The sequence below is a fragment of the Mauremys reevesii genome, linkage group 25 (assembly GCF_016161935.1).
Source record: "Mauremys reevesii isolate NIE-2019 linkage group 25, ASM1616193v1, whole genome shotgun sequence".
NCBI lineage: Eukaryota > Metazoa > Chordata > Testudines > Geoemydidae > Mauremys > Mauremys reevesii.
Genome location: NC_052647.1, coordinates 1,619,601 through 1,645,476, shown reverse-complemented (window position 1 = coordinate 1,645,476; position 25,876 = coordinate 1,619,601). Strand labels below are relative to the sequence as shown.

At 53.6% G+C, this 25,876-nt stretch overlaps 1 protein-coding gene across 9 annotated transcripts in view; it reads left to right on the top strand.

The window, feature by feature from the left end:
• PDE1B (phosphodiesterase 1B) overlaps positions 1-25,876 on the top strand; it is a 138,353-nt gene that overhangs the window by 95,857 nt on the left and 16,620 nt on the right. For 5 of the 9 annotated variants that reach the window (XM_039514664.1, XM_039514655.1, XM_039514657.1 and 2 more), the window contains 6 exons: positions 11,496-11,609; positions 16,031-16,213; positions 16,761-16,827; positions 17,503-17,619; positions 24,173-24,313; positions 25,135-25,235. In XM_039514664.1, the coding sequence (XP_039370598.1) occupies positions 11,496-11,609; positions 16,031-16,213; positions 16,761-16,827; positions 17,503-17,619; positions 24,173-24,313; positions 25,135-25,235 (723 nt within the window). Of the gene's footprint in view, positions 1-4,796; positions 4,890-10,699; positions 10,863-10,964; positions 10,984-11,495; positions 11,610-16,030; positions 16,214-16,760; positions 16,828-17,502; positions 17,620-24,172; positions 24,314-25,134; positions 25,236-25,876 lie in introns of those variants that run through there. The other 4 variants (XM_039514661.1, XM_039514658.1, XM_039514662.1 and 1 more) reach the window with 4 other exon arrangements.

Genomic DNA, 25,876 nt, shown 5'->3' with positions numbered 1-25,876 from the left:
TAGCCCAGAGAGTGGTGCAAATGTTCACGGAGATGCACTGAGCTGAATCAGGGCTGTCGCTCCACGCGGCTGGGGGTGAAATCTCACTCCAACCTGCTCCCACCATCTCCATCTGGTTCTCAATTTAGTCCCCCACCCCACCCCCCGGGGACCCACCCCGCAGCCAAGCCAAGTGGCAAGACTTTGTCCAAGGCTCCCTGGGGACTGGAGGGGCTGTCTGTCTGGATCTTTAGCTCCAGGTAGGCTGCAGCCATTTTCCAAATCCAGGGTTAATATCACGCAATGGCTCCCATCAATGCTGCGTGGAGACTGAAAGCCGTGGCTGGAATCGGAGGGTCCTGGGACCTGGCAGGGAGCAGTGGAGGAGAAAATGGAGAAAATGCTCCTGCATGTTCAGGAGCAAAACTCGCTCCAAGTGAATGTGTGTTCAGCTGCTCCTGCAAAGCAAGAGCTAATGGATCTGGATCCATCAGCAAAGAGGAGGTGCAGGGGTGGGGGGTGCAGCAAGGGTGGGGAGTGTGGGTCTGTGGGGGGGGGAGGCAGTGTGCAGTGAAAGAGGTGGCCCCCACCCAACATTGGAAAGACACCAGCACAAATTGCAATGGTTAAACAGGAGATTCTGCGTGTGGGAGGGAAGATCGTAACCCTGGGAAGTCAAATCCACCATCCACAGAGTGAGTTGCTGCAGCAACTGTTGGGGATAGGGAGTTGTGGGGGAGAGAGAGAGAGAGTTCAGATTTAACCGTAGGAGGCCCGTTTCCTCCAGAATGCCAGCCCAGTGGGCTCCCAGGAGGAGGCATTGTGCTCGTACCGCACAATGTGGGGGGTCTGTCCCCCACAGACTGAGTCTCCCCATGCTTTGCTGGGCTAGAGCAGAATCAGAGACGCACAGTGAGTGCAGGCAGTGGGAGGAAAGGGGTGATTATTTACACCTGAGATTTGAGAAGCAACAGTGAGTTTGTGTGTGGGGTGGGGTGGGGGGAGGCACTGTTCCACAGACTGCAGAGGGACGGCTTGTGTCATCCTCTGCTGGTTTTTATGGACACAGCACGAGGTGGCGAGAGAAGAGCATGGAGTGGGGCAAGGTCCAGAGGCTTCGGGCAGTTCTAAACTCCAGAGAGTCACTCTGTAGGGCTGTATCAGGTGTAGCACACTTCCAGGCCGATAAATGTTAGCGAACTCAATCTCACAACACTCTTGTGCAGTGGGTGAGGATCTTCACCCTTATTTTACACCTGGGGAAACTGAGGCACAGAGACTTGTCTGTGGAGCCACACCGACCCCATGATGGAGCTGCAAAGAGAACCCAGGAGTCCAGACACTCAAGCCAGCTCTTGAACCACAAAACCCCACAAGCCTCTAGCCTGGTAAATTCCATTAATCTCAAGAGTAGAAAAGTTTGTAACACAAGATACTTGACAAGTGTCAGATCCTGAGAATCCCAAGGGCTCCATGGTATGACTATGGCGGTCTCACATGGGCTAGCTAAAGGAGCTCTGCTTTAGCTCCATGCCAGGGGCCTGTGCTACCTCTACAGGCAGTCACAGGTTCAGTCCTGTGGTGTGGTGGAATATGCAGCTGTGGTCAAGCACCCAGCACTAGGGCTACTGGGTAGCCAAGATGAATGGCAGGAAAAGTGTTTCGCAATAGAGCTTTGCTCCCTCTTTGTTCCCTGTCTGGGAACACCCCCAATTTTACAAATGTCGGTGAAAGCCAGTTGAGGACCCAGAGCCAAGAGCAGATTAATGTCACCATGAGATCCATTTACCAACGACAAAAATGTAATCCTGGGTAAGAGCAGCTCAGAGTGGGAGTGTTTAAAACACTGGGCTGGGTTGGGTTCAAATCACAGCTCTGCAGGAGTGGCTGGAGTAAGTCACGTAATCTTCTTGTGCCTCAGTGGCTCAGCTGTAAAATGGGGATAATAATCTGTTCTCTGCTTTGCTTTGTCTCTCTGAGGCAGGGACTGTCTCTCGCTGGGTCTGTGCAGTTCCTGGTGTGACAGGGCCCTGATCTGGGGCAGGGCCTTTAGGATGGAAGGTGATCTGAATGAGAAAGATTAGTGTGTCCAGTCAGGGAATGGGAACAGCAGGAATGTAGGCGCCTAAAGATACAGCTTAGGCACTTCATGTTTCTTACAAACGCTTCTGAGCTAGTTAGGTACCTAAGTCCCCTGGAAAGTCATTAGGCGTCAAGCACCCAACTCGCCTAGGCATTTTGACAGTGCACCTCTCTGCATCTTGAGCATTGGCCTGCTAAACCCAGGGTTGTGAGTTCAATCCTTGAGGGGGCCACTTAGGGATGTGAGGCAAAATCAGTACTTGGTCCTGCTAGTGAAGGCAGGGGACTGGACTGGACTCGATAACCTTTCAAGGTCCCTTCCAGTTCTATGAGAAAGGTATATCTCCTTATTAATTAATTAAATCTTGGTACATTGGGCCCCATGTGGGCAGCTCAGCTGACTTACTGCCCTGGAAACATGTTGTTGAGACAGTTTTCCTTAAGGAAACACTGCCGTGATGAACCCACCAGTTCTTACAAAATCGTATTGAGTCTGATGAAATTTTCTATGAAAAACAAGTGTTGAAACAAAAAAATTTCTGCAACAAAACCTGCGAACTTCAGTTTCATGGGAAATGCTGCAAATATTTGGGTTGGGTCAGAAATGGAATGAAGACAATCTTTGAAGTGTTGAAATTTCCCATGAAATGGACTGTGCAAGGTTCGGGCAGCTCGGAGAGTGATGCCAAGCAAGCTTCCACTCATGAGAAACCCCCTGGGGTTAGAATTGCTGAGTGCTTCCTGTGAGCCCAGAAATGTCTCAGAACTGCAGATGCAGCATGAGCAGAGTTGGGGGTCTGATTACGTGGGTCCTACATGGGCATGGGGCAGGTCCCCCAGCAGGAGCATCTCGGAGACAAGAGTGTTCTCTTGCAAAGTGTCTCCTTGAGTTTGCCCTTGCTCCTGGCTTTGAACGCTGATGATGTTTTTCTTCTTCCTCCGCTTTGCCTCTCAGCAGCCACCTTCCTGGCTAATTGAAAAGATAGTTGGGCAAGATTATAGTGTTGCTGTTTAAATTGCCCAGGAGGGGAGGCTGAATCGACAACCAGCGAGGGATATTTTCAGGCCAGCGAGTCTAGATCACAGGGCTGTCAAGTTGAAATGTGGTCATTCAAGCAGCATCACCCGCGTCCCCGCCTCCGTGAGCAGTGGGACAACACTGGCCCAGAGTGTTTATTCACATGCATGGGTGCCTGGCAGGCAGGGGTGCTAATGCACCCCCAGCTCCACTAATATTTGCTCCCCTCTGTTGTGTGCAGAGGGTTAATCCAGGCGGAATTAGACACTGCCTTGTAGACACAGAGAACCATTAAGGTTCACTCCAGATGTGGGCTGTCCACACACCCAGAGATGTTTGGATCCAGGGGGTTGTCATTGGCCCTGGAGGAGCAAAGCTAGTTCCTCACTCAGTCCCCTAAAAGAGCCAGGGAGCAAATTCAGAACTTTGCTAGACACCACAAACATTTATGGCATATTACAACAATCTATAACCCACTAATACCCCCACCCCACATGACTGGAGAGGTGTTAACAGGCCACTTCACCTTGAAAGATCTCTTGAAATATGTGCTAACTCCTTGTGCTAAACAATCTGTTCCATCTTGTATTTAGCTGTGACACTCTGGGCACCTTTCCCAGCCCTGAAGAAGAGCTCTGTGCAGCTCGAAAGCTTCTCTCTCACCAACAGAAGTTGGTGCAATAAGATATTACCTCCCCCACCTTGTCTCTCAAGGAGCTCAGTCTATTTAGTTTAAGGAAGAGAAGGTTAAGGGGTGACGTGATTACAGTCTGTAAGTACCTACACGGGGAACAATATGTAATAATGGGCTCTTCAATCTAGCAGAGAAAGGTTTAACACAATTCCTATGGATAGAAGTTGACGCTTACCTAAGGCCGTGGAGAAGTCTCCATTCACTGGCAATTTTTAAATCCAGCTGGGCCCCAGGGATTATTTTGGGGTTATTCTCTGGCCTGTGCTATACAGGAGGTCAGACTAGGGATCATAATGGTTCCTTCTGGCCTGTGAATCTATCAACAGCAGCCAAGCCGTGTCTCTCAGGGGCTGAGCTGGGGGCTGAGGGGTATCTCCTTGCAGGCCTAGGCAGAGTGAACTATGGAGTTCTGAGCATGGCATTCCTGCTCCAGTCTCTGCTCAGTCGGGTGCACAGCAATGTCGGGCCACTTCTCAGCAATGTCGCTGCGTGACTCTCGCTCAAGCTGCCAGCTCAGACCAGGACAAACCACATTCAGCATTGCACGAGTGAATGTGACCATGATGCCTGGTGGGGCTGCAGATGGCCAGATCATAGAATCACGCTGCCTGGGTCCTGGCCACCAGTCCGGGGGGCTCTGCATTTTAATTTAATTTTAAATGAAGCTTCTTAAACATTTTAAAAACCTTATTTACTTTACATACAACAATAGTTTAGTTATATATTATAGACTTATAGAAAGAGATCTTCTAAAAATGCTAAAATGTATTACTGGCAAGCGAAACCTTAAATTAGAGTGAATAAATGAAGACTCGGCACAGCACTTCTGAAAGGTTGCTGACCCCTGCCTTAGAGGCTGCTGGGTGTGTGTGTGTGTGTGTCCGCGACCACATGCTGCCCCAGCCCCCGCCCTCAGGCACAGCTCCTATTGGCTGGGTCAGGGCAGGGGAGGAGCTAGCGCCACTCGAGTGCTCAGCAGGTGGCTGTTGAGGGGTTGCATGGCGCGTGCCTCCCCCACTGTTGCCCGGCCTCTTCTCCTCGCGTGGTCGAGCTGCAGTGTGTGCTCTGCGGCGAACCACAGTCTGTTGTCCCATCACCGGCACCCAGGAATTGGAGGTATGTGTAACCCCGTCTCTAAGTGCTGGGAATGGGGCTGCACCCCATCCCCCTCACAGCGTCCCTTCCCGTCCCAATCCCCTCGCACTCCCAACCCCCTCGCAGCATCCCTCCCCGTCCTAACCCCCCCATCCCCTTCACTGCATCCCTCCCCATCCCAACCCCCCACACCCCATCCCCTTCACTGCATCCCTCCCATCTCATCCCCCACACCCCCCATTCCCCTCACTGCAACTAAATACCTTTAAAAAATCCATCTTTGCTGTCTGAGATCAGACACCCCTCCCTGTGTGTGCACACAGCCATCGACATGTGCTCACACATACCTGCCAGCAGCCTGGAGCCGTGCAAATCACAAGGCCAGCCCTGCCGAAGTCATGAAGAGCCGTTGTCATTTCTTCCTCTCGCCTATCATGCAGCATTGCAGTGTGCTGTTAAACAGCTGATGATCCACCCCAGAAGTAATTGTAGTTTAGTGCTGGGTGAAGTATTTTCTGTGTCTAGAATTTGCAGTGAGTGTGCAAAGTGCCCGTGGGACTCTGGGTGAAAGACACTATGGGCCAGATTTTCAAAAGTGCTCAGCACCCAGCAGCTCCCATGGTTCCCAGTTGGGCGGGGCAGGGGAATTCTCCATTGCTTTCAGCCAGAGCTTCTGGCTCATTTAGAGCCTAATGAGAACGCCACGCCTGTGACATGTAATGGAATGTAAATAAGTATTCCGGTAATTATTGTGATTGCTATTGTAATAGGTGACATGGCCACAGTGAGGTACAAAACAGCCAGGCTGGAGAAGCAGGCTGACTTCTAGCTGCCCTCAACTTGCAAGAGGCTGTTAGGGTGGCAGATATCCTGCTCCCTAAGAAACATCTGTCTCACCCATTACTGTGGTACCTGGCTGTTCGGACACCTATACAGCCCTGTGCTCTGACCACTAGACAGCATTCTCCAAGCTCTGCTCTGCCTGTGCTATGAAGTCAGGCATTGCTGTTGGCTGTCATGGGAAGCCTGCAGGGCCACGGTGCTGTGGCTGGGTACAGACAATCGCCTGTATCATTTGCCGAACGCGTGAATGCCCAGATGCAGCGAAGGCTCCTAGTCTGTTCTGGAGAATCCATGCTGTCCCTTCCCAGCCCGAAGCTCCCAGCCCTCATGCAGTTCCAGAGGAGAGGGGGCAGGTGCTAGCTGGGGCTCTGTAGACAGCAGGGCAGGGAGAGAACTGGGAAGCAGCAGAGGAGAGTGGAATAGATGCCTTATTGTCAGTCTGAAAGTGCCTCCCCCCACATTGGGGCTTCCTGGGGGCGAGCGGGATTCTAGCACCGGTGTGTCATTTCCCAAGGAGCAGTGATGGGTGCTGCAGGGTGTGGGACTTGCGTGGTGACCCTGCTGCTTTCAAGGTTCCTCTTTCGCCAGCAGAGCCCGGGCACTCCCTGCCCCGGAAGACAGTGCAAGCGGTGCTGCTGTCCTCCCCGCGCCTCACGTTCTTCTGCATGACCGCTTTCAAACTGACCCCACGTGACTGGAGAGCAAAATAATTGTGTGTGTGTGTGTGTGCGCGTGCGCACCTCTTGTGTACAGTGTGCATGCACACGTGCGTGTGTGCGCCTTGTCAGGGCACATTGGATTTCTGATTGAATACGGAGGCGTTAATCCAATTGCCAGCAACTGAAAAGCCATCAGAGGCTGTTCATCATATAAATGGCATTAAGAGGGCTCCTCAATCAGATTCCAGCCTTGTATTCGAATGGGAGCCAGGTCTCATTTCCCTCTATCAGGATTATTATGTTGCCTCTGAATGACTCCAGGTGGACTCAGCTCTGGGATCCCGTTAGCAGCCAGCATGTGTGTCGGTTCACAGCTTGCTGCGGCACGGTGTCTGTGTGCGATTCACCAGGTGCCTGGTCACAAAGGGGGCCAGTATTCTCAGGGGCAGCTCATGGGCCAGGCACCATTCACACAAATCCAGCCCAGTTTGGGACTGAGCGGTGAAATGAGCTGGTGAGTTTTTGCCCCCATCACGAAGCCATGCCTACTGCTGGGTGTCTCAACAGAGAAGCTAAGATTCAAATAGGGCCCCAGAGGCAGAGCTGCCCCCAACCCTGGGTCTGTGGGGGTCAGGTTGGATCAGCCACGCTGCCCATGTTCTGTGGGTTCAGTCCCTAGGGCTGGAAATCAGGCCATGGGGAAAACCCAAGCAGAGACCCTGGGACTAGGACTGCCACTTCCAAGAGGCAGAAAAAATGGCCACAGGCCACCCCCACACCACCAGAAAGGATCCTAGTGCCGACTATAGCTAATTCCCACCCCCCAACGAGCCCCTGTGCCCACCGGCTCCTAGGAGCCCCCTACCATCCTCTCTCAGGAGCTCCTGCCTCCACAACCCCGGTCCCCACTCATCACTCCTCCCTGCTGGTGAGCCTCAGGCCATCCTGTGTCCTGGACCCCAACTCCAAGAGGAGCTGCAGAGGTTTTGGCAGGTTGAGGGCCTGGCCCTCGGGGCAGGACCCAGCAGGTGCTAACCCTGCTCCCAGCAGTCACTGCACAGCACATTAAATCTTGTCACTGATAGCCAGCATGGCAGTGTGAAAACCAGGCAGGTAGCAGCCCTACCTGGGATGCTGTGGGTCTTTGGGGAGCGGATTTGCTCTGGGGCCGCTCTGAGATAGACTGTGCTGCTGCCCGCGGAGCTGCGCTGACCTGCCGGCTGCAGCCTATTCTCACGGGGCCTTGGCTGCGTGCGCCAGTCCCTCCATGACGCCACTTGTCCCCACAGCTCCAGGTGCCGTCGCTGCCTGAGTGTGAGGAAGAGGGTTGTGAGCAGCAGACATAGAACATGGCACCTCTAAAAGCACAGGCCACTCACTAACTGCCTGGGCCCTGCTCCGTTAACCAAGGCTGCAGCTCGCTGCCCAGCCTCTATGTCGCCCAGCCATACTGGGGGGAAGCGCCATCCTGAGTGGTGGGTTAGATAAGCACAAATCCCGCCTGCAGTGGAGCCTGATGCTCTGATGGCAGGAGCAGAGTCGTCCAGGCTTGCACTGTACTGAGACTGTTGGCTGCAGACAGAACTTATGGTTCCCTCTAGCCCAGCAGGGGTAGGCAACCTATGGCACGCGTGCCCAGGTGGCACGCAAGCTGATTTTCAGTGGCACTCACACTGCCTGGCTCCTGGCCGCCAGTCCGGGGGCCTTTGCATTTTAATTTAATTTTAAATGAAGCTTCTTAAACATTTTTAAAACCTTATTTACTTTACATACAACAATAGTTTAGTTATATATTATAGACATAGAGAGAGACCTTCTAAAAACATTAAAATGTATTACTGGCACGTGACACCTTAAATTAGAGTGAATAAATGAAGACTCGGCACAGCACTTCTGAAAGGTTGCAGACCCCTGCTCTAGCCCAATCCAAGATGCAAGTTCTCAGCAACATGCTGGCTGGGCCTGCCTTGCCACCCCACTGCACCACTCTCGTAAATGTAACAGCAAAGGAGAAAACCCCAGCCCCGGTGGGACGGATCTGCCTGCGGGCCTGCTGCAGCAGGAGCCTTAGCCCTGCGGCTTCAGCTAGAACAGTGAACTGAACAGTCAACAGTTGAGAGAGCAGCTGGCAAGGAGCCTGCACCCCTCCCACCTCCAGTCCCAGCAGGGTAGATGCCTAGCTGGGAGCGCAGACCCACTGGCCTTAGAGCACAGAGCTGGGAATTCTTTCAGTGTGTAATTCCAGTTCCCTTGGTAGTCAGGGCATGGATGGCTTCCTTAGATAAGCACACAAACCAGTCCCTTCCTGCCTGTGAAATACAAACCAGAGAGGCAGCCCCGTTCTTTGGGAAACTCAATTAGCACAAGAAAGAGGCTTTGATTTAAAGAAACTCCAAGTGAGTGACAACTCCTAATCTGAGGGAGTAATTTAGAGAGGTAGAGGGGTGGGTGGGTGTGTGTGTGTGAGAGAGAGAGAGAGAGAGCTTCACTGCCATCCATCAAAGGATCATGGTGGTTTAAAGAGCCACTGCAAAGATAAAGATCTGTTCCTATTTTTCCTAGCTCTCAGGTTGCCCATCAAGGAAATACCTCGATCGGGACTATTGGATCAAGCTGCAGAGTAACACTATCACCAGAGAGACTGAGTAGGAAATAAAAGAACTGCACAAAACCCAAGACAATATGGGGCCCAGAGTATAACCTCTGCATGTCATTTTAACTGGCACATCCTGGGTGTGAAATGCACCATCTCAGAACGTCTTTTGCTCTGGTGTCAATCACTGCACGGGGTGTAGGCAGTAATCAACTGGGGCCACCCCACCCTGTGAGGCATTTCACAGTGAATGCCAAACATTTAAAAAGGGGCTGCAGGTTTGGAAGGCCCCACCTCGGGGTCTGATTTGTAGGGATGCTCTGCTCAACCCCCAAATCTCCAGCTGAAGCCAAGGGGAACTGGGGGTTCCTAGTTTCATGTGTAAATCAGGCCCCAGGTGTTTCAAGTCAGGCTCTGAAAAAGGGAATCACCCCAAATCCATGGCAATTTAAGCCTGATGTTATAACCCAGGTGACCTCGAAGTCTGAATCTGATGTTTGTGAGTGTAATTAGCTGGATGGGAATCCTATTTAAAACAATTTCAACCTGAGATAATTAAACAGGATGAATCTGACGAGTCTAATTTACTTTGCTGCTGATTAACTTTGCTTCATTTTGCATTTCTCTCAGATGGGAAAGTGAAACAAAATTGGTACTGCCAATGCAAGTGATTTTATCTTGAGTCTCATGGTATTCATTGTTCTTCCTAAAGCTCCAGCTGCTGGAGTCAAGTGATCATGTGAGACTATCAGCTTTTATTTTTTTTAAATATTTCTCTCCCTCATGATTGAGAAAATCTTGAAACTGTGACCTGAGAGTGATCTAAATGTCCTCAACCAGCAGACAAAAAAAGTCCTGAAATTTCATTTTTTAAAAATCTCAGGCTTGTAAAGCCAATCTTGTGATTTTTGAGAACTGACTTATGAATGCTGGAGGCTTGGCCATTCTGCAACATTGCTCTGATTCACTTTGGCCCAGATTTTTAAAGGTGTTTAGACAGCCAACTCCTGTTCTAAGTTTCACTTCCATTATTCCTGTGCACTAGCCCAGCGGTTCTGAGACTTCACTGCACTGCGATCCCCTTCTGACAACAAAAATGACTATATGATCCCACACCACAAGGGGTTCCACCAAGCTAAATTGCTCAGGCTTGGGCTGCGGGGTTCAGGCTTTGGTTTTCTGCCCTGGGCCCCAGCAAGTCTAACGCCAGCCCTGGTGACCCCATTAAAATGAACTCACGACCCACTTTGGGGTCTTGATCCACAGGCTGAGAATTGCTACACTAGCCCAAATGACAAGGGATTTCTAGGTTCTTGACTCTGCCGGGGCAAAGCTCTCACTTTGCCAAAGCAAAGATCCCAACTGCTCCCACTGCAAACAAAATCCATTGCATAGGAATTTTCCAATCTGTTAACTTTGTTTCCCCTTCAAACCACCCCTAAAGTTTGGGCAGAAGCTATTTGTATTTCCAGTTGGAATCACCTTCATTTTAGATCAAAGAAAAGTAACAAAATCAGAGAACAAAACAGAAAAGTAAAGTCCTCTGATGCCTATTCTCTCTCTCTCTCAGAACACTTGTGTATGTGTGCTTGCAATTTCTGTAACAGTCTGCACTGATCAGAGCACAGAATGGCAGCTGGCTCTCTAGCAGATGGCAACAAGTGCCAGAAAATTTTAAAGGGGCAGCACACAAAAAGACAGAATCCCATTGAGCATGTGGTTCCCAAACTGCCAGGCTTTGTGCTGATGCAAACAGTGTTTGAAGGGAGATAAACCTCCTGTTTCAGGGCATTAGCTGACCTGTAACTGGTCAGAATCGGGATGAGCCCTCCATTGGGGCAGATTACCCCACATCTGCCTGCTTCGGGATTCTTGCACCTTCCTCTGCAGCACATGTGGGTGAGGGGTCACTGCACTCGATAAGCAAGCTCCCCTGAGGTTTATATGGCTGTACATAGGGAAAGCAGTGTGCTAATAGCTGATAGTGCAGCTGTGTTGGAGAGCTGGGTGAGACAAGCTGGTGGGTTCTCAGCCCAGCACCGACGCTTAGCCCTAGGGCAAAGCCCAGGCATCTGTGTCCTGGAATGAATCTCTGTGCAGCATCTAGACACGCATCTATGCTAGCAGCAGTAGCAGGACAACAGACCTCCGGGGTGGGAGCTGGCTGCTAACTGCCCACCCTGGCAGAGCGACTCCCCAGCTTGCTGGGCCCTGGAGTTGAAGCACCAGGGTCTAGCCCCACTGCTGATTCTGGTGTGTGTGCAGCAATTGGGAGTCTGTTGCTCCTGTTGTAGCCAATGTGGCTCAGATACTAGCTCCAAGGGCCTCCCCTTCGGCAGGTGAGCATGGCTCTTGCTGTCCCTGTGTGGGCTGGCAGGAGTCAGTGAGTGCCAGGGCCGTGACAGGGTGTGTGTGAGTGCTGGGGGAAGGGCAGTGCCCAAGCCCTGATAGATCCATGCAGCAGTTCCCCCTGCGGCAGGCAGGGAGTGCTGGCACAGGCAAGGGGCGACCCAGGTCTGTCCTGTTTTGCAGGCTGAGGTACATGGTGAAGCAGCTGGAGAATGGCGAGGTGAACATCGTGGAGCTGAAGAAGAACTTGGAGTACACAGCTTCACTGCTAGAGGCCGTCTACATTGATGAGACCAGGTAGGCTGGGGTGTGCCTGCCCCATAGTGCCCCCTGGGGATGCTAGAGGGTGCATGGGGGACACTCCCTCCTGGGGAGGATGTATAGGGGATTGGGTGCCATGCTGACAGGGGTGGGTGGGAGTGCATAGGGGATGAGATGCTGTGCTGGTGGGGCATATGGAGGGAGAGTATATAGGGGACGGGGTGCTGTGCTGACAGGGGTTTGGGGGTGTGTATAGGGGACAGGGTGCTGTTCTGATAGGGGTGTGTATAGGGAACAGGGTGCTGTGCTGCCTGGGAGATGGAGGGGAAGTGTATAGGGAGTCAAGCTGTCCTGCAGCAGCTCAAGAGCATGAGTACCCGCCCGTGGGCAGATTGTTAAGAACCAGGATGCGACTCCCAAATTATTTGTGAGTTCTGTGCTTAGATTTCACCAGTCAGTTATCAAGTATAAACTCCTCAGGCAATGTAACAGCCTAACCACGGAGTCACAGACAGTCCCCCTGCGTACTCTGATCTGTCTTGCCACGCAGGTGAGCCTGTCATTGTGACAGATGGTCCCTTACACCAAGGATCACAGCAATAGTCAGGTTACTCCCAGTCCCAAAGAACCAGCCACTTACCCCAGGTCAGTAGCACCTTAGATCTCACACGAAAGACAAGACTTATAGCCAGTCCTATAATAAACTATATACAGATTTATAAACTTGGGAAATGAAATAAGAGTTATTTACAAGGTTAAAGCAGGTGAACATACATAAATGAGTTCCGATCTTAAATTTCGAAAGGTAATAGACACTTCTATAATATGCAAGCTCGTGTGTCCTTTTGGGCGAACCCACACTAAGAAGCTGGGGATCTTTTCCTAGCAATCCTTGCCTCTCAGAGTCCAAGCAGGATAAAAGTTACAGGTCCTCCTTGTTAGCACTTTTTATTTCTTTCCCCCTTCTGCATCGAGTTGTACATTCAGCTATTGGGAGGAATTCACTTGTATGGCTCCTCTTCATGGTGGGGGACAGCAAGCAGCAAAGCCTTTTGTCCTCTGATATTCGGTGTTGATGGGCCTCTGTCAAGGCTGATCCACCACTCTGGCACTTTGAGTGCAGAAGGTGGGGGCCCACAAGGATTCTAAAAATTAATACTGGCCACTCCAGGCTTGTATTAAACTCCCAAGGTTATAGCTCCTCTCTGACCTTGGATGGGTAGGTGCTGCCACCACCAAAGTACAAAAAACCCCTTGAGACTCAGAAAGGCACACTTGGGAATTCCTCCCTGTGGGGTACCCTATGACAGGGGTAGGCAACCTATGGCACATATGCCGAAGGCGGCACACAAGCTGATTTTCAGTGGCACTCACACTGGGTCATAGCCACTGGTCCGGGGGGCTCTGCATTTTAATTTAATTTTAAATGAAGCTTCTTAAACATTTTAAAAACCTTATTTACTTTACATACAATAGTTTAGTTATATATTACAGACTTATAGAAAGAGTCCTTCTAAAAACGTTAACATTTATTACTGGCACGCAAAACCTTAAATTAGAGTGAATAAATGAACACTCAGCACACCACTACTGAAAGGTTGCCAACCCCTGATCTATGATCATACCCACCTTAAAGCTTCTCATAGCATAACTGTTCCCTGTTCCCCTCCTTCCCAGAGAACAATAACAGAGACAAATGGGAAGTTTTCCCCCCATTTAAAAAAGTTCTAGCCTTCCCATTGGCTCTTTTGGTCAGGTGCCCACTCCCTTTCCTTTATCTAGGGGACTCTGTTAACCCTTTACAGGTAAAGCGAGCAGAGAACAGCCACCAAGAGGGACTTTATAGCTAACTGGCTGGCTGGGTGTCCATAAAAGGGAGCAAACCCTCCCCCACTTCATTTATCACAGCCTCCTTAGTTGGGCAGGAGCTAACACCTCCTGTTAGAGACTTGTATTTACACTCTCCTTAATGCTTCTCTCCTGTCTGGTGATTTACAGTTACAGCCCAAATGGGATACAGAGGCTGTAAGTGAGATTAATGCTGCAGCAACTCACAAGCATTTCATAAAGTCTAAACATTCTTACAAGTCAAATACCTATTGTAATAATCCAACACACAAGTGAGCCAGACTGGTTCCAGCTACATAGTTGTCAGTGTTCAGTTGAGTCATTGGGGCCTTGACATGTGCTGGCACGAGATATGCCAGCATCACATAGGGGATGGGATGCCATGCTGACGGGTATATGGGAGGAGGACACACAGGGGATGGGATGCCATGCTGACACGGGTATACGGGGGGAGGACATACAGGGGATGGGATGCCATGCTGACGGGTATATGGGAGGAGGACACACAGGGGATGGGATGCCATGCTGACAGGTATATGGGAGGAGGACACACAGGGGATGGGATGCCATGCTGACGGGTATATGGGAGGAGGACACACAGGGGATGGGATGCTATGCTGACGGGTATATGGGAGGAGGACACACAGGGGATGGGATGCTATGCTGACGGGTATATGGGAGGAGGACACACAGGGGATGGGATGCCATGCTGACAGGGGTATACGGGGGGAGGACACGCAGGGGATGAGATGCCATGCTGACAGGTATATGGGAGGAGGACACACAGGGGATGGGATGCCATGCTGACAGGGGTATACGGGGGGAGGACACACAGGGGATGGGATGCCATGCTGACAGGTATATGGGAGGAGGACACACAGGGATGGGATGCTATGCTGACAGGTATATGGGAGGAGGACACACAGGGGATGGGATGCTATGCTGACGGGTATATGGGAGGAGGACACACAGGGGATGGGATGCTATGCTGACGGGTATATGGGAGGAGGACACACAGGGGATGGGATGCCATGCTGACAGGGGTATACGGGGGGAGGACACGCAGGGGATGAGATGCCATGCTGACAGGTATATGGGAGGAGGACACACAGGGGATGGGATGCCATGCTGACAGGGGTATACGGGGGGAGGACACACAGGGGATGGGATGCCATGCTGACAGGTATATGGGAGGAGGACACACAGGGATGGGATGCTATGCTGACAGGTATATGGGAGGAGGACACACAGGGTATGGGATGCTATGCTGACGGGTATATGGGAGGAGGACACACAGGGGATGGGATGCCATGCTGACAGGTATATGGGAGGAGGACACACAGGGTATGGGATGCTATGCTGACAGGTATATTGGAGGAGGACACACAGGGGATGGGATGCCATGCTGACGGGTATATGGGAGGAGGACACACAGGGGATGGGATGCCATGCTGACGGGTATATGGGAGGAGGACACACAGGGGATGGGATGCCATGCTGACAGGGGTATACGGGGGGAGGACACGCAGGGGATGAGATGCCATGCTGACGGGTATATGGGAGGAGGACACACAGGGGATGGGATGCCATGCTGACAGGTATATGGGAGGAGGACACACAGGGGATGGGATGCCATGCTGACGGGTATATGGGAGGAGGACACACAGGGGATGGGATGCTATGCTGACGGGTATATGGGAGGAGGACACACAGGGGATGGGATGCCATGCTGACAGGGGTATACGGGGGGAGGACACGCAGGGGATGAGATGCCATGCTGACAGGTATATGGGAGGAGGACACACAGGGTATGGGATGCCATGCTGACAGGTATATGGGAGGAGGACACACAGGGTATGGGATGCCATGCTGACAGGTATATGGGAGGAGGACACACAGGGTATGGGATGCTATGCTGACGGGTATATGGGAGGAGGACACACAGGGGATGGGATGCCATGCTGACAGGGGTATATGGGAGGAGGACACACAGGGGATGGGATGCCATGCTGACAGGGGTATATGGGAGGAGGACACACAGGAGATGAGATGCCATGCTGACAGGGGTATATGGGAGGAGGACACACAGGGGATGGGATGCCATGCTGACAGGGGTATATGGGAGGAGGACACACAGGGGATGGGATGCCATGCTGACAGGGGTATATGGGAGGAGGACATGCAGGGGATGAGATGCCATGCTGACAGGGGTATATGGGAGGAGGACACACAGGGGATGGGATGCCATGCTGACAGGGGTATATGGGAGGAGGACATGCAGGGGATGGGATGCCATGCTGACAGGGGTATATGGGAGGAGGACACGCAGGGGATGGGATGCCATGCTGACAGGCGTATATTGGAGGAGGACACGCAGGGATGGGATGCCATGCTGACAGGGGTATATGGGAGGAGGACACGCACGGGATGGGATGCCATGCTGACAGGTATACGGGGGGAGGACACGCAGGGGATGGGATGCCATGCTGACAGGATGCTGTGCTGATAGGGGCATATGAGGGGTGAGTGTCCAGAGATGGAGTGTGTCGGGGCGGGGGCGGGGCGGGTGTGCATGTCTATTCCTGGTTCACTGGCAATTTCTGTTTCAGGCAAATTCTGGACACAGAGGATGAGCTGCAGGAGATCAAGTCGGACGCGGTGCCGTCAGAGGTGCGGGACTGGCTGGCCTCCACCTTCACCCAGCAGACCCGCGCTAAGGGCCGGCGCTCCGAGGAGAAGCCCAAGTTCCGCAGCATCGTCCATGCTGTGCAGGCCGGCATCTTCGTTGAGAGGTTCGGAGCTGGGGGCAGGGGGAGCATGGCGGGGGCTGTCTATGGGGAGTTTGCAGGGTGCTGTATTGGCATGTAGGGAGAAAGCTCCCTGCCTGGTAGAGGGGGCTGGGAGCCTGGACTCCTAGGTTCTATTCCTGGATCTGGGAGGCAACTGGGATCTGGTGGTTTCAGCATGGGGACTGGGAGCCAGGATTCTATGGGATGGGAGTGGTGTCTAGTGGTTAGAGCGGGGGAGCAGGAAGTCGGACTCTTGGGTTCTATTCCTGGCTCTGGGAAGGGAGATAGTCCAGTCACCACCCCTCTCTGTGCCTCAGTTTCCCATATTGTGCCCAGGGATGCTCCCCACGCTGGGTGTGGGAGTGGAGAATGAGGCTGAACATCTGCTGAGTGCTCTGAGACTCTGGGGAGGGGTGGAGCAGGATCACACCCCCCCTCCCCTCACATGGCAGGGGATCTGCCTCACTGGGCTGGCTACCTGCCTTAGCGGCCTCTTCTGGCAAATGGGGAGCAGGGCCACAGTCTCACCTGCTGCTCCCTTTCCTTGCAGGATGTTCCGCCGGACGTACACAGCTGTGGGGCCTAACTACTCCACCTCTGTCATCAACTGCCTGAAGGTAATGGTGGGGAGGGGAGGTGCCTGCTGCTCCCCACGCCCCTGACCCCACGAGGGGCGATGGATCCCATGGGGGCAGAGGCTGCAGCCAGCGGCACCTGGCATCCTCTGTGCTGCTTGCCTGTTTCCCTGCGGCCATCAGAGCCAAGCATGACTCTGCCCCGTGCTGGCAGGCTGCATCGCTATGCCCATCCTTTGGGAGGGGTCACCCAGCCCTGCCCTGCCGTGTAACACTAGCGCTGTCCCCTCCCAGCACCTGAAAATCCCCATCACCTCTTCCTGCGACATGCCCACCAGGGGCCTGCTTGTATTGGCTGGGCAGGGCTGTGCCAGGCTGATGGACAGAGCCCCCACAGCCACAGGCACAGGCACAACCCCCTCCTACCCTTAGCTGGGGTGTCGGTGCCCCTCCCCTTCCTGCTTCTCTAGCTCATACACATTGCCCCTGCACCCATTCACAGCTCATGCTGCCCATGCTGGATACAGGGTGTTTCAAATGCCACCTGGATGTAACTCTGCCACCTGGAATGGGACCCAGCCTAGCCCTGTGCCAGTTCCTCCAAGCCTAGTTCAGGCTGTGCGCCCCCTGCCTGCCACGGCCCTGCTCTGAGCCAAGCTGCCTGTCCCTTGCTGCACGGGGCGGAGGTGTGACTTCCGCTCTGCCTTCCCCCCGCAGACCCTGGACCTGTGGTGCTTCGACGTGTTTGCGCTGAACAGAGTGACGGAGGAGCACGCCCTGCGCACCATTGTCTTTGAGCTGCTCACCAGACACAACCTCAACAGCCGCTTCAAAGTCAGTAGCCTTCCACCTTCCCCCTCCTGCTCCCTGCCATGTCCCATCACCAGCCCCCTGCCCCCACCAGGCCCCATTAGCAGCCCCCTCTGCCCATAAGCCCTATCGGCAGCCCCCAACCCCATCCCAATCTCCTGCCCCCTATCATGCCCCATCAGCAGACTCCTGCCCACTCAGCCCCAGAGAGCTGGAAGATCCAATGGGCAGTGGAACAGGAGCCCATGAGTAATACCAGGATCTCCAACTCTCTACTCAGCCCAGATCTGTCCCCAGGGCTCAGCTGGAGAGGAGGTTTGGGGGACACAGTGTAGGGGAGGGGCCAGCAGAGCCAGCACCCAAACAGGCCCGGTGGGGTCACAGCAGCCCTGGACCCATTCCTGGGGCTGGGTGCTGGCCTCTGTGTGTTGATGAAGAGCTGGGCCTTGCAGAGGAGAAATCCCAAGTTCTTCTCTAAGCCAGCTGAATGGAGTGGTCATGCCGACCTTCCCGGCTCTGCAAAGGCTTAGGTAGGGTTCATGTGCACATCTGTGGGTATGTGTGTGCATGTGTATGTGTATGTGTAATGCCCACAGACACCGGGCAGGATTGAACCTGGGACTTCTGGAGCTAAATGCATGAGTCTCTACTGCATGAGCTAAAAACCATCCGGCTCTTAGCCAAGGCTGTAGCAGACTCATCAATCGCTAGCTGGGCTAGGTTCTACTAGAGGGGGACAGAGCGCCACATCCAGCAGGCCTGCGTTACATGTGCACGATGTATGTGTATGAGTCTGCACATATGTGTGCATGAGTATGGATGTGCATGCATGTGTGGCGTAGGAGTATGCATGCCTGTGAGTCTGCATATGCGTATGTGATGGGTGTGCATGTCTGTGCGTGTGTCTGCCTGGGTGTGCATGTCTGTGTGTGTATGTGCCCGGGTGTGCATGTCTGTGTGCGGGTGTGCATGTCTGTGCCCAGGTGTGCATGTCTGTGTCTGTATGTGATGGGTGTGCATTTCTGTGTGTGTGCGCCTGGGTGTGCATGTCTGTGTGTGTATGTGCCCGGGTGTGCATGTCTGTGCCCGGGTGTGCATGTCTGTGTCTGTATGTGATGGGTGTGCATTTCTGTGTGTGTGTGCCTGGGTGTGCATGTCTGTGTGCGGGTGTGCATGGCTGTGCATGTTTGTGCATGGTGTGCATGTATGTGTGTGCATGTGCCCAGGTGTGCATGTCTGTGCATGTGTGTGCCCGGGTGTGCATGTCTGTGTGTGTATGTGATGGGTGTGCATGTCTGTGTGTGTGTGTGCGTGTGTCTGTGCCCGGGTGTGCATGTCTGTGCAAGCATTGACTGTTTTTCTTCCCTCCCTTGCTGGGCCAGTTGCGTTCACCCATTGACAGTAACTGATGGGAATGAGGTCTGTGTGAACAGCCCCGCTTGCTTTTCCTGTTCTCTCCAACACTCCCCGTTGTCCAGGAGTGACACAGACACCTGTCTTGCTCATGTGCTTGGGGTCACACTATCGCCAGCTTTGGGGTTGGGGAGGAATTTTCTCCCCAGGTCAGATTGGCAGGAACCTGGGTGGTTTTCATAGAATCATAGAATCTCAGGGTTGGAAGGGACCTCAGGAGGTCATCTAGTCCAACCCCCTGCTCAAAGCAGGACCAATACTAACTAAATCATCCCAGCCAGGGCTTTGTCAAGCCTGACCTTAAAACCCTCTAAGGATGGAGATTCCATCACCTCCCTAGGTAACCCATTCCAGTGCTTCACCACCCTCCTAGTGAAATAATGTTTCCTAATATCCACCCTAGACCTCCCCCATTGCAACTTGAGACCATTACTCCTTGTTCTGTCATCTGCCACCACAGAGAACAGCCAAGCTCCATCCTCTTTGGAACCCCCCTTCAGGTAGTTGATGGCTGCTATCAAATCCCCCCTCACTCTTCTCTTCTGCAGACTAAACAATCCCAGTTCCCTCAGCCTCTCCTCATAAGTCATGTGCCCCAGCCCCCTAAACATTTTCATTGCCTTCCACTGGACTCTCTCCAATTTGTCCACATCCCTTCTGTAGTGGAGGGACCAAAACTGGACGCAATACTCCAGATGTGGCCTCACCAGTGCTGAATAGAGGGGAATAATCCCTTCCCTCGATCTGCTGGCAATGCTCCTACTAATACAGCCCAATATGCTGTTGGCCTTCTTGGCAACAAGGGCACACTGCTGAATCATATCCAGCTTCTCATCCACTATAATCCCCAGGTCCTTTTCTGCAAAACTGCTGCTTAGCCAGTTGGTCCCCAGCCTGTAGCGGTACATGGGATTCTTCCTTCCTAAGTGAAGGGCTCTGCACTTGTCCTTGTTGGACCTCATCAGATTTCTTTTGGCCCACTCCTCCAATTTATCTAGGTCACTCTGGACCCTATCCCCACCCTCCAATGCATCTATCTCTCCCCCCAGCTTAGTGTCATCTGTGAACTTGCTGAGGGTGCAAACCAACCCATCATCCAGATCATTAATAAAAATGTTGAACAAAACCGGCACCAGGACTGACCCCTGGGGCACTCCACTTGATACCAGCTGCCAACTAGACATGGAACCATTGATCACTACCCGTTGAGCCCGACAATCTAGCCAGCTTTCTATCCACCTTATAGTCCATTCATCCAATCCATATTCTTTAACTTGCTGGCAAGAATACTGTGGGAGACCGTATCAAAAGCTTTGCTAAAGTCAAGATATATCACATCCACTGCTTTCCCCTCATCCACAGAGTCAGTTATCTCATTATAGAAGGCAATCAGGTTGGTCAGGCATAAATTGCCCTTGGTGAATCCATGTTGACTGTTCCTGATCACCACCTTCTCCTCCAAGTGCCTCAAAACAGATTCCTTGAGGACCTGCTCCATGATTTTGCCAGGGACTGAAGTGAGGCTGACCAGTCTGTAGTTCCCCAGGTTCTCTTTCTTCCCTTTTTTAAATATGGGCACTACATTTGCCTTTTTCCAATCGTCTGGGATCTCCCCCAATCGCCACGAGTTTTCAAAGATAATGGCCAGTGGCTCTGCAATCACATCCGCCAAGTCCCTCAGCACCCTCGGATCCATTAGATCATCTGGGCAGATCCTACTTAATCAACTCCCTGTCATGGCAGAGGCCTTGGGCCTTGGTGGCAGCCCGGTCTCTTCTCTTCTCTGCTAGTTGGCTCCTGGGGCCTGACCTGCTTTGGTTAAACAAAAGTTTTTAGGGTCAGTACCGGGTGTCTGGGTGAAATCCCCTGCCCTGTGCTGCCCAGGTGGTGAGACTAGATGATCTGATGTTCCTGTCTGTGAAACAATAAAACAAGGTGCCAGCAGAAACACGTGTATCTCACACCATGGAACAAACTGCAAGAGCTGGGGGCTCCGTCAGCATCCTGCCTGTGGAGCGTGGGGAGGGGTGTGTGAGCCAGCTCCCCAGGTCAGTGCCCCAGCCCTTCGACACAGGGTGGGGGCTGCTCCCTGGTCCCCTGCACAAGCTGTCGTCTCTGCCTGGGGCAGAGCTGTGGTGCCCACACCAAGGAGTTTTCCCACCCACTCCCCTCCCACATGCTGGTGACTGATGGGGGGATTGTGAGCTCCTGGGCTCTAGCAGGAAGGAGATGCTAATGGGCTCCCTGGGACTGCTCCAGGCAGAGCCGCGGAGCAAGGGGAAGGCAGGGGCTGTGGTTCCCAAGATCGCATCCCCTGGCAGCTTTTCAGCATGGCTGAAAGGGGCCATCTCAGGCACTGGCCCCATCCATGCAAACAGCCAGAGCCCAACTCCTCGGAGAAGGTGGCACCAATGTATCTGAACCATGTCCCTGCTGCAGCATGACCATGCAGCCACCCCAGACACACTGCCTCAGTGCATGCCTCAGTGCATGCTGGGAAAATCCAGGCAGCTACCGTGTGGTGCCTCAACAGGGACAGCGCACCCAGGAGATGTACATAGAATGGCACCATGGAGTGATGCATGCTGGGATGCCTTGCCACACAGGGACCTGGGAGGAGGAGACTGTCCACATCGATGACCCAGGCTCACTCAGGGGTCCTGGCTGCTCAGTGCCAGGCTAGGTACAGGGAGCTGCCCTGAGGTGAAATGGCTTCTGGCAGGGGTCACACGCCAAGAACTGCCATGGTTACTGTCCAAGCACTGATCACGTGGGACAGAATATATGTTAGAGTCATAGACTCATAGACTTTAAGGTCAGAAGGGACCATTATGATCATCTAGTTTGACCTCCTGCACAGCGCAGGCCACAGAATCTCAGCCACCCACTCCTGTAACAAACCCCTAACCTATGTCTGAGCTATTGAAGTCCTCAAATTGTAGTTTGAAGACCTCAAGCTGCAGAGAATCCTCCAGCAAGTGACCCGTGCCCCAAGCTGCAGAGGAAGGCGAAAAACCCCCAGGGCCTCTGCCAATCTGCCCTGGAGGAAAATTCCTTCCCGACCCCAAATATGGCGATCAGCTAAACCCTGAGCATGTGGGCAAGACTCGCCCGCCAGCACCCAGGAAAGAATTCTCTGTAGTAACTCAAATCCCACCTCATCTAACATCCCATCGCAGGCCATTGGGCATATATACTGCCAACAGTCAAAGATCAATTAATTGCCAAAATTAGTCTCTCCCATCATACCATCCCCTCCATAAACTTATCAAGCTTAGTCTTGAAGCCAGATATGTCTTTTGCCCCCACTGCTCCCCTTGGAAGGCTGTTCCAGAACTTCACTCCTTTGATGGTTAGAAACCTTTGTCTAATTTCAAGTCTAAACTTCCTGATGGCCAGTTTATATCCATTTGTTCTTGTGTCCACATTGGTGCTGAACTTAAATAATTCCTCTCCCTCCCTGATATTTAACCCTCTGATATATTTATAGAGAGCAATCATATCTCCCCTGAGCCTTCTTTTGGTTAGGCTAAACAAGCCAAGCTCTTTGAGTCTCCTTTCATAAGACAGGTTTTCCATTCCTCGGATCATCCTAGTAGGCCTTCTCTGTACCTGTTCCAGTTTGAATTCATCCTTCTTAAACATGGGAGACCAGAACTGCACACAGTATTCCAGATGAGGTCTCACCAGTGCCTTGTATAATGGTACTAACACCTCCTTATCTCTACTGGAAATACCTCACCTGATGCATCCCAAGACCACGTTAGCTTTTTTCACGGCCATATCACATTGGCGGCTCATAGTCATCCTGTGATCAACCAATAATCCGAAGTCCTTCTCTTCCTCTGTTACTTCCAACTGATGTACTAGACTCTGAGCCAGCCCTGTCTGAGTGCTTGGGTGGGAGGAGCTGGAGCGGGCACAGGGCTGCATGGGCAAGGGAGTCCGTGGTGCTGTGTTGGGCAGCACAAATGCCCTGCATGGCCCATCTCTGCTCTTTGCCATACATCTGCTGGGAGTCACTGGCGCTGCTCCAAATTGTTGAGAGCAGAGTCGAGCCCCAGTCCCAGAGACCTTCCCACGGGCCCCACAGTCATGGCATGTCCGTCAAGGACCCTGGTTTAGCAGATTGGGCCTTCCCTTCTGCAGCCACAGTGGGTGCCCAAGGGGGTTGGAAGCCTGATAGTGTGTTGGTCTAGATCATTGTTGATTTCCCAAATGGTAGCACCAAGGAGCCCAATCAGGGCCCATTGTGCCGGGTGCTGCACTGGCTGCCCCTGCCTGGAGAGCAGAGGTGTCGGACAGGCTGTGATGGGGCGAGGGGGAGCAGAAGAAGCACAGGCTGTCTCCACATGCCAATCTCTGGAGCAGACTCCCCTTTGCCCCTGTCCCCTGAGGGACTGAGGTGTGATGCTCCTCTTCCCACTCACAGCAGGGTCGGGACTTGACAGACAGAATCTCCACCCCCCGTCTCCTCTCTGCCCTCTGCGTATGGCAGGGCTCTGGCAACGTGGCACTGTCACTCAGGGGCTGGCAGCGTGGTGTCCCCTGGACCATGCAGCTCCCAGGCAGGGCAGGGCAGGGCAGGGCCGGGCTGGGCTGCCCCCTGCCTGTGGGCCCCAGCCTCAGCCTGGCCCCACTGAGCCCCTCAATGGCTGGGAGAGTCCTGGGGCCCATTCACTCCCTGGCCTCTTTGCAGGTACTGCTCAAAGACACATGTGGCTTTACCCGCGGGAGCAGCAGCAGTTACTCCAGTGAGTAAGTCCCTGCAGGATGGGGCCTGAGCCAGTCTGACATCAGCAAATAGAACAAGATCCCCCAAAACCACAGTGGGAAAGCAGGCCACTGCCCTGGGGGGATGTGGGGGGGGACACTCAGAGATCTGTGGCCCAGTGGCCAGAGCACAGGTCTGGGAGCCAGGAGTGCTTGAGTCCTTTTCCCACCTTTGGCAAGTCACTTGGCTGTCTCTGTGCCTCAATTTCCCTATCAGTCCTTCCTGGCTGCCCCTTGGGTTATTACATGGTGAGATTTCTGGCTACGGGACAGGCTGGCAGCCCTCTCTGGCATGCAGATACCCCCACAGCATGCAAGGGGCGCCCGGCTTGCATGCTGCCAGCTCAGGGCTCTGGTGCTGCAGCCTGATCCCTGTCTCCTTGCTCCGCAGATTCCCACTGTGTTTTTAATGACGTTACTGGACGCGCTGGAGGCTGGCTATGGGAAATACAAGAACCCCTACCACAATCAGATCCACGCGGCTGACGTGACCCAGACTGTGCACTGCTTCCTGTTGCGCACTGGCATGGTGGTACGTGGGCGCTGTGGGTGTGTCCAAGGCCCCTCACCTGGGTTCATGCTGAGGGGTCATGGTCTGGCCTCTCCACTGGCTGATGGCTAATGGGGGGAGGTGGGAAGATCAGGGCATGCTACTGCTCCCTTCCTGGTGGCCATGGGTGTAGGGTAGGGGATCTCCCACAGCACTCAGCAGCAGCTGCTCCAAGCTCCTTGTTGCACAAGCCGGGGAGGGGGAAGCTCCATTCTGACTCTTTCCCAGGTTTGGGGGGATCCAGAGTTTGGTTCAGCCAGTTTTAGAGTCAGGGCCCAGCCTGGGGGTGGGTTAGCTCCAGCCCCACTTCACCAGGGTTTGAGGGTGTTAGGATCTGGGTCTTGGTCCAAGCCCATGTAAAAGCTGCCTGGTTCCAGTGCAAGGGGCTGCATTGTTACCAAGGAGCACAGCGCCCCCTAGTGGCCTCTCTACCTTCACAGAAACAGGCAGGTGGGGAAACCAGTCCAGGGTCTGGAGGGTGAATGGAGCTGAGTGGCCTCCCTCTCCCAGCTCCCTGGGCAGGCCCTGGCTGCTTCCTCCTGCCCAGCCCAGCCATCACCTGCACCTGGCACCTGTGCCTGCCCTGCAGCCAGCACAGCCTGGGCCCTGGCTCATGAGAAGGAGTCAGGAACAGGCTGGAGGGACACAAGTTTTGGGGGTCACTATGTTAAGGTGCCTGCTCCCAACCTCCCCCCTCCAGGTTATGTAGGAGCAGTGATTCCTGCACCTCTGCCCAGGGACAGGACAGGGTGCTGAGCTGGGCAGCGCCCCTCCTGGGCACTAACAGCGTCTTTGCCCCCCAGCACTGTCTGACGGAGATTGAGGTCCTGGCCATCATCTTCGCAGCTGCCATCCACGACTATGAGCACACGGGCACCACCAATAGCTTCCACATTCAGACCAAGTGAGTGCCCAGGTGGCAGCGCGTGCATGGCACGGCCCCTCCAGCCCGGGATCTCATGGGCTCTCCTGGAGAGGAACTGTGCTTCACCGAGTGCTGCAGGGTGGGCAGGGGAGCAGGGGAGGAGCAGGGTGCCCAGGGGCCAAGCAGTGGGAGGAGGGGCAGCGTGCCATGGGCCAGGCAGTGTGGGTAAGGCAGGTGGCCTGTGGGCCGGGCAGTGGGGAAGGGACAGGGTACCTATGGACTGGGCTGTGGGGAAGGAGCAGGGTGCCTATGGGCCGGGCCGTGAGGGAGGGATAGGGTGCCTATGGACCAGGCATAGATATGGGGTGGGGATGGGGACCACTCTGGGCTGGGCACAATACAAAGGTTTCCATTGGTTGTGGCTGAGCTGCAGATATCATGAGAATCACCCCACCCCCATCTCTTTCGGGGAGGATTTGGCTCGCTCGGGTCTGCACTCTGTGGGAGTCAGCCCCGCTCCGGCCTGTGCTCTGGGGGAGGATCGGACTTGCCCTGGCCTGCGCTCTGTGAGGATCGGGCCTGGCCTGCACTCCGGTGAAGAATTGGGCTCGCTCCAGCATGGGCTCTGGGGCAGAATCAGGCCCAATCTGGCCTACGCTGTGCTGGTTTACTCATCCCTC